The sequence below is a fragment of the Oreochromis aureus genome, linkage group 15 (assembly GCF_013358895.1).
Source record: "Oreochromis aureus strain Israel breed Guangdong linkage group 15, ZZ_aureus, whole genome shotgun sequence".
In the NCBI taxonomy this organism is placed as follows: Eukaryota; Metazoa; Chordata; class Actinopteri; order Cichliformes; family Cichlidae; genus Oreochromis; species Oreochromis aureus.
Genome location: NC_052956.1, coordinates 23,357,878 through 23,373,248, shown reverse-complemented (window position 1 = coordinate 23,373,248; position 15,371 = coordinate 23,357,878). Strand labels below are relative to the sequence as shown.

General features: G+C 40.2%; 1 protein-coding gene across 1 annotated transcript in view; it reads left to right on the top strand.

The window, feature by feature from the left end:
• The window catches only part of cnksr3 (cnksr family member 3), a 62,247-nt gene that overhangs the window by 12,041 nt on the left and 34,835 nt on the right, over window positions 1–15,371 (top strand). The window contains exon 2 of the mRNA XM_039599122.1: window positions 10,417–10,580. Coding sequence (XP_039455056.1) covers window positions 10,417–10,580 — 164 coding nt within the window. The remainder of the gene's footprint in view (window positions 1–10,416; window positions 10,581–15,371) is intronic.

The following is a 15,371-nucleotide window of genomic DNA, read 5'->3' as shown; positions in this document are numbered from 1 at the left end:
CTAAAAGTTTTGTGGTTATCTCTGGGTCTTCAGAAGCTTTTGACCAACATGTGTGTGTTTTATGAAGTAAAAGGTATACATGTATAAAGGTAACGATTTCATTAAATATAATAAATATACTAAAGTTAAAGAGTTTAGGGTGGGGTCAAGTGTAGACTTTTTCTGGATGTGATTGAAATAAGCGCTAAATGTATCATAACTATGCCTCATACTCCTGGATGGTAACTGTTAAAACACAATAACTTTACACCACTACTTGTAAATAATAAGATAAATATGAAAGTTTAATATAAATCACTGTGATACAGTAGGTCTGGTCTGTTATTCACTCAGTCAACTCCCACAGTTCCCATTTGTTTAGTTTTTGAGGACAGATCTACACGGTGCTCAAGGAAATCCTTCTTCCTCTTGAATGGTGTTTGTTCGACAGAAGGCTGCCTCACACCCCTCAGATGAATGGTCAGGATGTGTGTGTGTGTGGGTGTGTGTGTGTGTGTGTGTGTGTGTGAGATATAGTGCAGGGTTTGACAGAGGCCTAGTCAGGCTATGAATAGCCTCATTGCTCTTTTACCACTTTTCCTCGCAGCCCTCCACCCTCGTCCTGTTGTTTTTGGGTGGTGGTGTAAAGATTCCTTTTGTTTCGCCCAGTTGGGGAGTGTCGGGTCTGAACTCCATCTTTGTGCTTCAACAACTCAACACGTGTCATTTGTTGTAATGAAGAGGTGACTGAGACCTCGACAGGGATAAACCTTCAGTACAGAAAGTGTCTGAGGAGATATCGGAGCTTTATCATGCGAGTGTCACACAAGCCAACTGAACTTGTGATTTTTGACTGTAAAATTACAAAATAATTCTCATCTTTCAGGAATCATTTGTTTTCTCTCAGCCCAGAATGGTAGAGCGCATAGTAAAATCTAGACACAGTGGAGTTTTTGGTCTGTATAGCAGTAGCACTGACACTCTTAAAACCTTTATTCTCGTCTTTCTGAAACTGTTTGAATTTTACCTCTAGGACAAATTATAACAGGGTTAGGATTATTTAAAGACTGCTTGTAAAATTGGCCCGCCCTGAGACAATGGTTTAAAAAAAATAAGGGCTGAGGGTATTTTCACGTTTAACTGCCCAGTAAGTTGTTTTTACACGTATATTAAAAATGCAAACTGTAAGCCCTGAAAACTACTGTTAGATCTACACATTTAACAAATTCAACATGTTATTTGTTCCATTTAAGACCTCAACAGAGACAAATGCTCAATACAGAAAGTTTAAAAAGGGTATAAACTGCATCTATAAGTAGATATTTAAACTTGTTTTAGTAGTTTCAATGAATTTTAATGCAGTTTAAATTGTTGTATTAAAAATTACAGTAATCATAATTCAACAACCCAAATTGATTTTTAGTATTTTATTAAAAAAGCAAAATTTTACCAAGAAACAGTTCTTTTCATTTCTGCTTGAATAAACAAAATGGATGTCTTTAGGTTTTCGCTTCAGCGTGTTTTCTTTAAAGGTGGGAGGTATCATGTTTGTTTTCATCTTTTTGATAAATGATTAACTCGGCTCTGATGAGCAGCTGGAGTTTCACCTGCAGCTTTTTTTGATATTCTCTCCCGTGCTTGAGATGGCTAGAATAACCAACTTTATGATGACCAAGTCTTATAAATACTCCCTAACAGTCAAATTTTAGTCTAAAGTCTGACAGAGGATGTTAATCATTGGCCATATAAATTCTACTTGTGTAATTAAGACCCTTATTATTCTTTAATTAACGTTTCTTTGATTTTAAATGTCACTGAATATTTGGCACTATGGCCGCTTGGCGCTACCAAGTTTACCTGTCAGCAGCACAGCAGCTTTCTTTTCCTCCAGGTTAACGTGCATTATGTGCTACGGCTGACTGGTTTACCCTGAGACAGTTTACATAAAGCCACTCGTTTACTCAGTCACGCCGTCATAGGACTGAGGCTGTCTTCTGTCTAACCTTGCTTATTTACAACGCTATTCAGCTACGTATGATCCACGTGTAGACACTGCTTTAACACTTGCTAGCCATGCCTGAGAATTCTGTGTGGAGCATCTTTTCTGTTGTCATAGCAAACACCAGTCTTACAAGACAAGCTGGCCAAGCTGCGATTAGTAGTTAGCAGTAGTCAAGTGATCCACCTCTACTTTACTCCTCTGTAACCTCCCGAGTTTACTTCTGTAAGCACCCACAGTGGTTATTTTATCGACAGTCACTTTAACGTCATACTCAATCTGCACTGCAGCTTAGGAAGTACAGCAAGAAATAATCTTTTTAAAAATATATTTAATGATACACATATTGATACTGTAGGAGAACTTACATGATAATACATACAAAAATCTGAATACATCTGAACATTACTCATGAACAAATTACAGTCTTTGCTTTTTAAGGCTTTTTTTCAGGATGTGGTATCAGGCTGCTAAAGGTTGCTTCAGCCAAAAAAATGTTTATTAGTGAGTTTGATTAATAATGAGTGCGTTATTTCCTCTAAGAAGGGAAAAATGGATGTAGAAGGTGAAGCAGTGTTTTCACCCCTGCACGGCTGGTCAGGCCTGGTGTGAAGTAGGTGTGAACATTGCCTCATCGGATTTGGAGAGCTGTGGAAGCAGACACCTCCTGTCAGATGTCAGGATGGTGTGGAGGGGGGTTGAGATCAGAGGTCTTTCACACTGAACTGTTTAAACCGTTTCTTCATAAACTTAGCTGTCTGTCAATCCAAAATTTTGGGGGGAAAAAACCCTAAAAACATGGCTGTCTTACCCTTTTATTAAACTTAAAGTGTCTTTTACAGGGATGTTTTTTGAAGTTGAAATCCTGTTCTTTTAACGTCAAAGGAAAATGTATAAATGGGGATGAATGAAGCGGGGATGCTAGGGCTATCTGTTCGGAGTTTGACACAAAGTAGTTGATGCTTTGTGGCTGTATAGCTCATCTCGCATCTGTGTGTGGGTGGAGAGGGTGGCAAGGAGAATCAAAGTTTGTTGGATTATTTTGTTTTCATAATCTTGCAGAGCAAAATTAGTCACCAAGCCCGTAGCACTGCTGCTATCTTTTGATTGATAACAGAGAAAATGACAGATAAAATTGATTAAGACACATGAAGTAATGACCCATCAAAGATTAACCTCCTAGTTTTCATGGGTTTAAGGCTATCGTGTAGCTTTGTCATTACGGTAACAATGAAAACTTTCCCACCCTGAGCTGCTGCTTCCTGTCGGCACACAGTTTCCCAGCAGCAGCTGAGAGACAGACAGGCTGAGGCCCAGAGTCGTCTGCAAACATGTGACTGGTCAAAGATGAAGAAACAAGCTTTTCTTACATCTGTGACTAAAGTAAACTTTGGAAAATGGGGCCTTTAGAAACACACGGGCATCGGAGCAGGTTGATTTTCAAACTGTTCCAGTTTTTTCTCACAATTATTATAATATTTTATTATCATTATAAGAGGAAAAAAGTGGAACTCATTAAACAGAACAAACACACATTTTAAAACGCTGGGACTAGCACTTACGTTGTTGAGAAAGAGTTCATCAACAAATGGTCCAGCTGCGGGCTGATTCGGACCAGTGACAGTGTTTCTGGATGGATGGATGGTGCATATAAAGATACTAAATAGTATAACTTAATGAAAATGTGCTTTTTTTTTTTTTTTCTTTCTTTCTTCTACCAAGGGCCAGTACTAATATACAATGGACCAAGTTTTCTAAGACTCAGCAGTACCAAAGAAAAGCTTATCCCAGTATGTAAACCTTTGTATGGCTTCATTAAATGTTCTAAAGTTATTTTAGAAAATGGCGATTCTTCAGTGAATTTCTCAATAGTAAATTATATCACAATTTCTGAAAATATGGTCATCAAAAGAACGAAATACACTAAACAAAGTGAATGTAGAAATTCAGGAATCATGTCAGAGTTCAGAGTGTCTGTGCACTTTGCTCTCTAACGGCCTTTCATGTCAAGCCGAATTTATTCTATCAACAAACACGAAAGTTTCAAAGGAAAAACTGAGATGGTTCTCTCTCATTTTAACTGTGCTGTGATGGCAGTGGACTCGGAGCAGGTAAGTTTAAAATCAGAGGTTAAAAACAGAAAGTTAAAGACAGTTTTCTTTTGTTGATAGTATATTTAAAGAACACTTGTAACAGCATTTCTGATGATACAGACAAAACTACTAAACATTCAGTAAAACTGTGTTCAGTGTTTGCAGTATTTACGACTTTTTCCAATGAAAAAAGATGAAATAAGACTGCATGGGTCTAGAGTAAGCACAAAAGTAGTGTAGACAGTATTTTCCCTGGAAATGTTAAGTACAACATAACTGGCTTCACACTTTAGTTTAACAATGACTAAAATAACTTGACCTTGAAGCTCATCATGAGCTGCACAGTTCTGCGGTCAAGTTTTTTAACCACATCAGTAATTTCCATCCACTTTTTGCGTTTCCTGTCATTTCGAGCCCAGCTGACGAGCACTTCAGCCATGCTCAGTCTTTTATTCACATTTGAGTCACACATCACCAGCTGCTGGCGTCCCCTCCTTCATAGCCTGGGTGTACTCAACAGTGTGTTTTTGCATCACTTTATGATTTTATTTTTCTTTCTTGCATAGTTTGCTAAGCTTTGTGCAATGTGTTTTAAGGTAGCACATGTTTAAGCATTAAACGATTACTGGAGGCTTCCTCTCAGACATGCCTGGGCTCTTTTTATTGTTGTGTGCACTAGGGAACACAAGCTCATGGAGTTGCTATAGCAATCATATCACAATATGACATTTTTGTATCATTTAAAAATGAATACCGGCATTATCCCAGACGATATGATACGACACAATTCTAGCTGACATAGGACGTATCGATGGACATCAAGGAAATGCCCCTCGATACGTGCACTGTTTCTTCATGTCTTTTGAAAAGGTGTTCCGTGGCCTCGGATGGGCTTGGAACTGTGAGTCACTGGCAGTTGTTTGTCTGTAAATGTCGGTGAATGAAGCAGCTGATCTGCTCCCGGTGTCGTTGTCCCTCCTCCTTCCTCTCACCTATTTGGAAATCAATCCTCTGAAACAGGCTATGAATAATTCATCAGTGAACCTGAGCTCAGAGTACACTGTGAAACATTCACATTACAAGTCTGTACAATTTAGATGAACTAAAAAAACAAAGTGCAGATACACTTGCTTTTTTCCCACCTATGCAGTAGGGAATTATGTTGTTCTCATTTAGACCTCACCTACAGATGATCATGTTAAAGCAATAATTATCAAACATTTTGTACCAAAGGGGAAAACCAAGATGTCAACCAAATCTCTTTACATAGACACAAGCATTTTTCTTCAATATTTCGTGCTCAGTAAGAGATGAATGGACCTCTATGGTGTATGGTTCAGTTTTGACCCAGGAGATAACCCTACTCCCTACTGTTTCAGACCATATTTACTAAATAAACAAGGGTTTTCTCTCCAACTCTTCCTAAAGTAAGTGTTTCTTATGGTGCTTTTTCACACAGCTACCGTCTGCTGTGTTTAATTATTCGTGCTGCTTGAGAAGCATCTCACAAACCAAACAACCAAACCGCCAACACAAGGCGCTCAGCAGTGTTACAGTGTGGTAATCCCGCTCGATCCTCGGCGCCTGTCAGAGGTTTGAAACGGCTTTCCGAGAGTTTGGGCCGAGCGCCAAACCCGACAGAGCAATCATTGAGATGAGGAATGATAAAAATGTCTCAGCAGCTACAGAAATTAATGATGTTTTATGTATTGCGGGAACATTGGATCCAGACCTGAATGTTGGACTTGAGTTTTTATTCTTTTATCTGCTTTATTTAACGTGTTAATCTCCCATAATTTAAGCAAACTGTCGAAGCCATTGGTTTTCAGACCTGAAACTATCGAACGTTTCCCGTCTGAGCAGGATCTTTCTGCATCACAGGAAGAATCGCGTGTAGAAGCTCATGTTTGCTCATGTTATGATGGTGGTTGTCTCTGCTTTGCAGGGAGACTCAGTCTTTTGTTATCATGCTTTCATTAGCGGGCGATTTGGCTCCCGTGTGACATTTAGCCGACCCTGCTGTGCAGCTGAGAGATTATCGGCCTCCTCGGGTGACAGTAATGTGATCCCGGCTGTCACCAACACATTCCTGCTGACTGCAAACTGCTGTCCAGCTCTGACCATCAGCAGAGGGAGTTTAGTTTGAAGTGTGGAGATGCGCTACAACCTAGAAGGAGTAGGAATTGTGGATATATACCTGAGGAAGGTTTGGGAGTATGGTCACAGTTTCAATTTGGGTGTATTGAGAAACTTTCAGGAGCAACTGAACTGGAGCAGAAACCAAAATAAATGTGTGAAGATCTCCAATATACAAGTTCAAGGCTGTCACAGTAGTATCTTGTTTTCTTTTAGGTTGATGAATTGAGAAATTTTAATTAAAATTTAATTTACATGGTTTAATGTAGGGATCTCAAACTTGTTTATCATGAACTGATCCGTTGCTAAATACCACCTCAAATTAAATCTTCAGATCAGACCCAGGACTGCTGGGTGCAGTCCAAGAAGCTGGAGTTGGAGTCTGTCATTCTGCAGGATGAGAGTGGTGACCAGATCACTCTATGAGGAAGGCCCAGTAATAAGTGCTTAACTTTCAAAATAATAGGAAGGGGATCGAAAGACAAAGCATGTTTAAGTCAGTTGTTCAAAGTCTGGCCCTCTGAGAATGTCCTGAAGTGTTGCCCATCCCTCCCCCAGATGGTCTAAATTTTACCCTGTTGGGGGATGAGCAGACGACCCGTGTCCTCCTGCTGGGGCCTGATTTGGAGTCCTTCCCAGACAATTTCACCCCCTCAAACGTTGCTGAAATCCTGTGAGTCTTTATTCTGGCCTTTATTATAAAGGCCAAAATAAATCTAATCTTACCGTTGTAATAACAGTAAGCAAACAAACACGCTCTGTATTCTCGGTGCAACTCTGTGTCAGAGTCTGCTGATCTCGGAGGTGTCCCGTCAGCAGTTAGTTAAGGAAGAATGTTCCTCCCTGCTGTCAGAGAGAAAGCGTGGGCCATCTGTCGTCCCGAACACAAACAGGAGTCGCAGCTTCTTTAATGACCACATGCTGGGGCAGTTGTTTTCTTCTCACCCTCCCAGACATTTTGTTGGCCAGTTGCTGCTCGGCTTCTGCATAACATCATCATCATCTGCCATTTGTCGAAAGCTCTGTGTGCTAAAACTCTAACATTTATTTTTAGTATGATGCAGGATTCCTGTGGGTCATTAAAATCTGAACTTAAATCAAGAAAAATAACTTGTTGAAATGTTTTGAACAAAAACAATGCTGTGGGGTGTTGAACTTTGAGATGGAGGATTTCAGGCTGGCGGACAGACGGTTGTAGAGGCTGTTGAACTGTTAAATTGTAGGGATGCACCGATACCGATACTGGTATCGGGTATCGGGGCCGATACTGTAAAATGTGTGCGTACTCGTACTCGTAAAAGTTAACCGATACCATGAACCGATACTAATGTAGCCCGGATGGGAATACTCATAATTCCCATGGACTTAAACGCCACGGTAACATAAGGTGTTTACAGTTGATGTTATGTGATGTAACTCTACCCTAAATGTAATTTGCCCTGTAATATGTCACAAGGTAAATACAGGTAATTAGAGCAATCAAACTGTTATGTTAATCATAAAAGTATTATTTTATGGTATGTAACTCTGAAGGGAGTTAAAATATTTTTCAGAGTTCTAATTTTCTGGAGGCCCGTGAAGGTAGCATAAAACGGGACCTGTGTATCTGTTGCAATGGAGGAGGAGAAGAGAAGGGCATGGAGAGATGCACGAGGTTAGCTGAACCAAAGTGAGAGACTCGGCTAGTTTTACTGAGGTTAACCAGCACAAAAGAGTGTGTGACTAGAAAGCTGACCGTGTGAGAGCTTCACAACAGAGTGTGGGTGAAGTGACTTTTTGTTTCAATGGTCGCACCACCGTGCTGTGTTTCCAGCTACGACCGCCGAGGCTAAAGGCTAGCCCGGACTGCTTGGCTTCGCCAAGGAGGCAGCCGCTATGGACTGTCGGAGAGCTGGACAGTGACTCGCTAACGTGCTGTAGCAGAGACAGCATCGGGTCCGCAGGGAGTGGATTTAGTGTGGGACTGGTGAACGGCGATCTACCGGGCAACGGAACTGTAAGTCAGACTTTTGTGCTCTTACTGGGAGAAGAGGATTTTTCTCCATCGTCCGCCGTGAGCAGCAAACAGGCCTGCAACAAGTGTGAATGTGAGTGTGTGGGGCCCATGTGTGAATATTGTGTGTTAAGTGGATTTATATAACGTGTTTTGGAGTGTATATTAGTGAGTCACTTACCAAAAGGTGATAACATAAGTTGGGTTGTTTAATATAATTTGAAAGGGAATTATGTCATTTATACAGTGTATTTCATTTGGTTAAGGAATTGGAATATCATTTGAGTTTAAAAAAGGGATGTGTTGTACAGTATTTGTCTCTGCCCTTACGTTCAGTGAACGTTTCGTTTGGGTTAAAGAGTTGTCTGGGGTCGTTTCTTTACTACTGGTTAAGTTTAACTTGTGTGTGGTAGAAGTATCGGTTTTTGTACTCGGTATCGGCAAGTACTCAGATCCAAGTATCGGTATCGGATCGGTTTGAAAAAATTGGTATCGTTGCATCCCTATTAAATTGCTGTAGACATTTATTCTCTTTAGCGTACAGTGTGTGCACGTATGCTTAATATTTTCCCATTATTGAGATTTTCATATTCTTCCCAACCAAACGCATCCAAAAACCCCGCAGCGAACATTTTCTGTGCTCATGTGTGTCAGATAGTAACTGGTGCGTGATGGCTCATTTTATTGATCCAGCTAAGAGAACTCTTTGAACTCATTCAGAGGTCAGAGGTGAATGTTGGGTGCAGAGTGGCGCCGCTGAAACGGGCGCCATCTCCCTCGAGGTCTCATGAGGTCACGGGACTGAAAGTGGGATACTGGTGGCCCGGTATGGCCCAGTATGACCCAATATTGCCCAGCATGACACAGGGACTGCAGTGAGGATGTGAAAAACTGTGCATTTATTTATTTATTTATTTATTTATGTATGTATGTAACTTACAGATCAAAATCCTTAATTAAAAGACAAAGATGCCATTAAGCATGCAAACCTGCGTATTAACCACTACTGGCAGAGCTATTAAATGTTAAATGAACCAGCACTTTGTGGTTTGATGATCTGAGTATTTTTGACATTTTCAGTGACAGTAGCCGTAGATTTGTGATGATGGTACAGAGAATTAGTGCTAGTTCAATACACGTGAGCTCCCCAACGATGTTCACATGCACGCGTGTGGTTGAGTTGGCTGTCAAGGATTGATTTACACCAGAAATTCAATTTGTGCTACACATGTGGGGGGGAAAAGGTCTCATCCTGTTCCCTCCTTTCACAGTAAAGGTCTCTTCTCGCATATTCCCTGTTGTGATAGAATAAGTCATGCATTAATAACTACTGCTTAAAGTGTCAAATGTATTGCTTCAAATCAAATTAGTTTGAGTGTTGTTCCTGCAAATGTTTCACAATAAAAGCCTCATTAAGATGTGATGGGTTTCTGTACAGTTACAAGTGCTATAGGACTTTTAATTTGAAATATACAGGAAGTGTTGAGATTGTAATAAACAACGAAATGAGGCAACTGTAACAGAGAGACTGTTTTTAAAAAACAAAATGGGGCTAATTGAAATTGTCCTAGCTACCTTTAGCTACTCAGGTAGGTAAAGATAGATAAATACAATCAGAAAAACATTATACTTGAAACAAAACTGTTATAGATTAAACAAAGTCTAGGACTAACAAACAGACAGTAAATTATTGAAAGAAACATATTCCTTTATACAGGAATGTGCTTCTTGGTCTGTTATTAGGTGACAAAAATGGTTTGCTTGTTGGTTGGTTGACCGAGGTGATGGATTTAAGAAAAGGTGTGGTTTGGTGAGCTGGCAGGACGCTGCCAGGCTGTTGGCTGTCACAGTGACTGATCGAGTCAATAAGGCGATGTTGACTCAGCAGCTGTGTTTGCTGTACAACCTGAATGGATCATAAAGAGACGACTTTCACTGAAACTCAGATGCTGAAGTGATGCTCTGTCTGGTTTACTTGCGTGTGTGTGCCTTAAGAACTCCAGGCTGATTGGTGATCCATGATATACAACCTAGGAATGTGAACAATCAAAAGCACTTCTGTTATAAAACACTAATTTTATTGCATCCCTGATGAATTTGTCAGTTTATTCAAATAAATCTCAAACCCAAGATTTGCTGAATTAAAAATGTGAATTTCATCAATAACCTGTTCTGTGAACATTAAATGTGCTTCATTGTCTTTTTGTCTCTCTCAGGTCTGGATGACAGCCTGCAGCAGTACATCCCATCCTTCCAACAGCTGCAGGTGGATGGGGAGAAGCTGCTCAGGATGTCCCACCAGGAGCTGCTGTCTCTGGGCGTGGCAAGGGTCGGACACCAGGAGCTGATCCTGGAGGCCGTGGATCTGCTCTGCGCTCTGGTCAGTTAGAAATCAGAAAATCCCAAATTCTCTTTTTACTTCTGATACTTTCCTGTTTAGAAATGTTCCTCTACTATATAACTGTGGATTTCAGTGTCCGCTGTCATCACTCATGAGTCAGCATGTTAAATATACCTGTTTCAAGTCCTTTGAGATATGTCTTTAGCAGTGTTGACCTCCAATTCTGGTTCAATTAAACAGTTTCTAGTGATTCTGATGAGAAACTGCCAAAGCTTCTCTCTGTGTGAGACTCTGCTGAGATGTTGTCTGGACCCCACAAACACCTGCCTTGTGTTACAAACCATAAAAATGTTGTAGGCGGATGCATGCACTCGAGTTAACTGAGTCATTAGATTTCGCAATCAGTAAAGGGAGGATCTAAGTTTGAGCTTTACAGTTTGAGCTTCCATCCATTTTTGGCCACTTGTCCACATCGAGATCATGGTCATGTTTATCTGGCTTTTCCTTGGAGCCCACTCCAGGGGAGACTCAGGATTGGAAATGCCTTGGAAAGTCTGGAGAGTCCAGGAAGGAGGGAGGTTTGGGAATCTCTGCTTAGACTCATTGGCTGATGCTTATAAGTTCAGCAGCAGAGCAGAAGATGATACTTTTCTGTCCATCACTGATGGCAGTGCTTTAAACCTCGTGTAAAAATTTCTAGAGCAAAGATTTGTGTCTTTTAAATAAAAGTTTTCATTGCATTTAAAAACAGCACCACAGCTACCACCATGCACATTACACGCTGCCTAAGGGGGCATTAAAACAGCTCAATGTTCATCATAACAATCATAAGACCAGTGCTGTGATCAGAATCCTACTGCGTCTGATATATTTGGACAGTTTTTCTCAGAAAGTCTGAAAACTGAGCAAGAGAGGGGTTTTCTAGGAAACTACTGAGTTTATCTTCGGCTTTTTTAGGTTTAATGTCACAAATGAATGAAAGTTTAGCAGAAGTTTGTTAGGCCCTAATGTGATTCTCCTGTTGTGGCCTTTAGTGGAACTGAGTTTTGGTTTAATTGGTCGTGACTAAAAAGTTCTGTATTCCTGTTTTCACTCGAACACATCAGCGGCAAACATTTATATGATTTCGAGAATTTCCAGAAGGTGTCAAACAGGAGCCGAAATCTTTGTTTAAAAGCACGTCATTTTTGCATGAAAATCAGTAATGAATTAAATAATCAGTGATTTAAGCCGATGACACGAGGACATTGAAACAAAGAGACGGGCTGGTTAACCATATCCAGACACAAAGGTGGAGTTAACTAGCAGGTAGGTTGGTTAGCAAAAGACATTCACAGACTGTATCTGCGAATCACACAAAAAACAAGCTAATGAATGTGAACTTTCTGGAAGTTCTCTTAGTTTGTTTAAACAGAGAGTGAGACTAATATTTAATATTTGCATTAAAACCTCAAACAGGCACCATCAACAAACCTAGAAGGACTGACTCACCCGACTGTGTCTACTTAGCCTTAAAATAAAAGGTTGTCAACGTGTAAGGTAGCTAAAATTTTGCATTTTAACTTGGAGACTCAGTAGTCATTAGAGGACATCCTAAACGTCCCAATATAACACCAAAATGTGTAAACTGTGCAAAAAATAATAATAATTTATTTATTCAAGGCTAAAAGTCAGAGGCATGGTCCCGTTGTTAACTTTAAACCTTTGCTGATCCCACTGTCTCACCTGGACCTCTGCTGAGACCTTTTTAATGTAGTTTTCTGAATTTTGTTATGGATCCCTGCTACAACCTGACAGCTTTATGCTTCATTTTTGGAGAGTGCCATTCTGGTATATATTTTTTCTTTGTAATCTATAACTTGGCATAATTAGCACATGTGTTTATGTATATTTATGACTGTAGCTTGCTAGCAGTTCTTATCCACAGACAATGTATTACATGGAAACAGCCACTGTGACATCACTAATAGTCGTATAGTGATTTGAAACAGGATGTGAGGAGCGGGGGCTGTAGTGTGACACCACACGCATCTTGGCTAATGACTTGTCAGTCAAAAGCATATCATGGATAATCCATCTTTCTGCTTTTAATAATAACTGCACTTAATAAAACTCACTTCATTTTCTAATCTGTATTACTTGAAACTAGTGGCTGAGCCCATGAAGTCATTTGAAGAGTAGTGCAAAAGTACTGCAAAACAACAAAAGGCTAATTACCCTAATTATCCGTAGGCAAACAGAATCAACCACAGTAGTCGCCCCCTGCTGGACAACAATGCAGTTTTATGGCATTTGCATGTTTCAGAAGATGCCTCCAGTCTGTGGTCTTACCTTACCACCCCCTCGTTAAGAGATGGTAAATTCTTGACCCTGAAAAACTAACGTTGAGGCTTCATAATGGCTGTGTGGTGGCTGCAGTCTTTGGTATGACCCGTTTAAAGTTTTGAAGCCCACACAGAGCCCCTCAGTCAGCTGTTTATGAGCTCTAACGTCTGTGTGGTGGTGAAAAGGAGGATTTACAGTCTGTGCTGAGGTTTAATGTTGTGACTGGCCTGAATGGGATTCAGTGGCCTTTTTTAAATGGAGACTGACACTCTGCTGTACCCGCCAACAAATGGTGACAATAAAAGAACGAGTAACCACAACAGACACTTATCAACTCCACTAACTACAAATTACTGTGTCCACCATATCAACTTTTCTCCAGTATAGTTGGTCAGATTGTCTGACTGCTATCTGATAATATGACATTTACACGCAGACATCTGTTTATAACTGAACTTTTCAATGTTTGTTTAAATGTGAAAAGCATTAAAACACAGAATACTAAGATAAGATTCCTGAAACTCCCAACATTTCAGGGAAAAGTCTTTTTGCCAGTCAGTGGAATCGTTAGTACAGTGTGGGATTTGCCCAAATAAATGACAATTTATTTGCTTCTGGTTTATAACAGCTTTGTTTTTCATATGATTCAGCCTGTATAAAAATACAGTGATGACATTATGTTGAAGTGATGTAAATCAAGCTTAGGGTCAGGTCTGGGTTTTGGTGTGGGTGGAGTTACAAGTGGCCATTTTGGAGATTTTGGACTTTACACTTTATTTATTTATTTTTTCTGAGGTTTTGTTTGTTTTGTTTGTTTTTTTTAGCCTAGTTTAAATTTTTTGAATACTTTTTGGATTGCTGTATTCTCCTTGTTCCCTCTACGCCTTCCACCAAGAAGGGCTGCTTTTGGCTCTTTAGGAATGTTGTAAGGAAAGGTAACTTAAAGAGTGCTAGTCAAAACCCTCCTTATACGGTATGTGTTTGCAATTAGCTGATCTTTATTCGATTCCTGACCCGTGGTAAGGCTGAACAACCTGACACTGACAGTAGTGTATTTCAGAGCTTTAGTCTGTATCCCACATCCTCCCTCAGCCATGTGACAGGGACAAGCGACGTGTCATTTCCTGAAATGCCTTCACTTACCTCTGGAAAAATACAGTTATGACATCACACTGAAACCAACCAATCAATGCTGCGATCAGCGCACACACAGCTCCAAAGTTTCAGGGAGCGTTTTCCTGCAGCACTCAAGCAAGGTCAAATGATGTGTTGTGGGTATTTTTTGCAGCATGAGGCAGAGTTTGCTGCGTTTTGGGGTGGAGCAGGAAACAGATGTGACCCTCCCACCTGTCAAAGCCCCCACCCTTTCCCCTGACACACACACACACACACACACACACACACACACACACACACACACACACACACACACACACACACACACACACACACACACACACACACACACACATTCAAACACAGTTTTCAGCATGTAGAGGAAGAGTTTTGTTCCAGCGTCTTGTCACATGATCAGTTTTCAACTGAGGCTCATTTAACAGCACAAGAGAGGCCTTTTCTCTCCCGACTTTAACCCACAGTACATACCACAGAGTTATTCTGATAATTGGAGTGACATTAGGCAGCCACAGGCTCTTAATGACCCAGATTTTGTGTTACGATCATGATGCACTCAATGATCAGGGAGGCCTGCAGTTGGGTTCACCGCTGTTGAGGGAAAAAGATGTTTTTGTTTCAGCTCAGATCTTCTGATTGACTGGAGGCAGCCATCTCTGTTCCACAACAGACATAAATAAGAAATGTAAAAAGAAACTACAGAGATGATGCTCTGGGGATAATAATGTGGAAGAAAAGAGGAAAAGAGCATTGTTTTATATTGACAGCTCCATTAAACATTTTCTATAGATTTTGATGTGTTTGGCATATTAATTATCCAGATGTTGGCAAGATTTGTGGTTTATGTTGCATTTTATAAATTATTTTTTGCAGATTGGGTACTTTCTCTGTTTTTGATGACCTTATAAATTTTGTTTGTTGTGCATAGAAACACTATGCAAGACAATGATTGATCTATAATACTTCTAGAGATCTTTCCCTTCAGTGCCGTCATTTTCAGAAAGTTTTAAAATACCTGAACTTTCTAAAAACCTTTTGATAGTTATTTGGATCATGATGAAATTAAAAGAATGCTCCTTATTTCACTCCATCACAGCCCGGCATCATCCCGAGCTCTTCTCTAATTGACGCCTAGTGATCACATCCTTTCTAACACGATTTGAAAGTTCTGCCTGAAACGTGAGGTCAGGTGTCATGTTGTGTTACAAAGGATGTGTTTTCTGCATTCAGTCAAGGTGGAACGTTGATTTGGCTCCAGATGTTTTGTTTGTCTTTGAGCGTCACGATGCCTCAAACATCTGAATTGCTGCAGGCGATAAAGTGAATCTAAGGTCGTGTTCAGACCTGCAGATGTAATAAAACATAAACGTA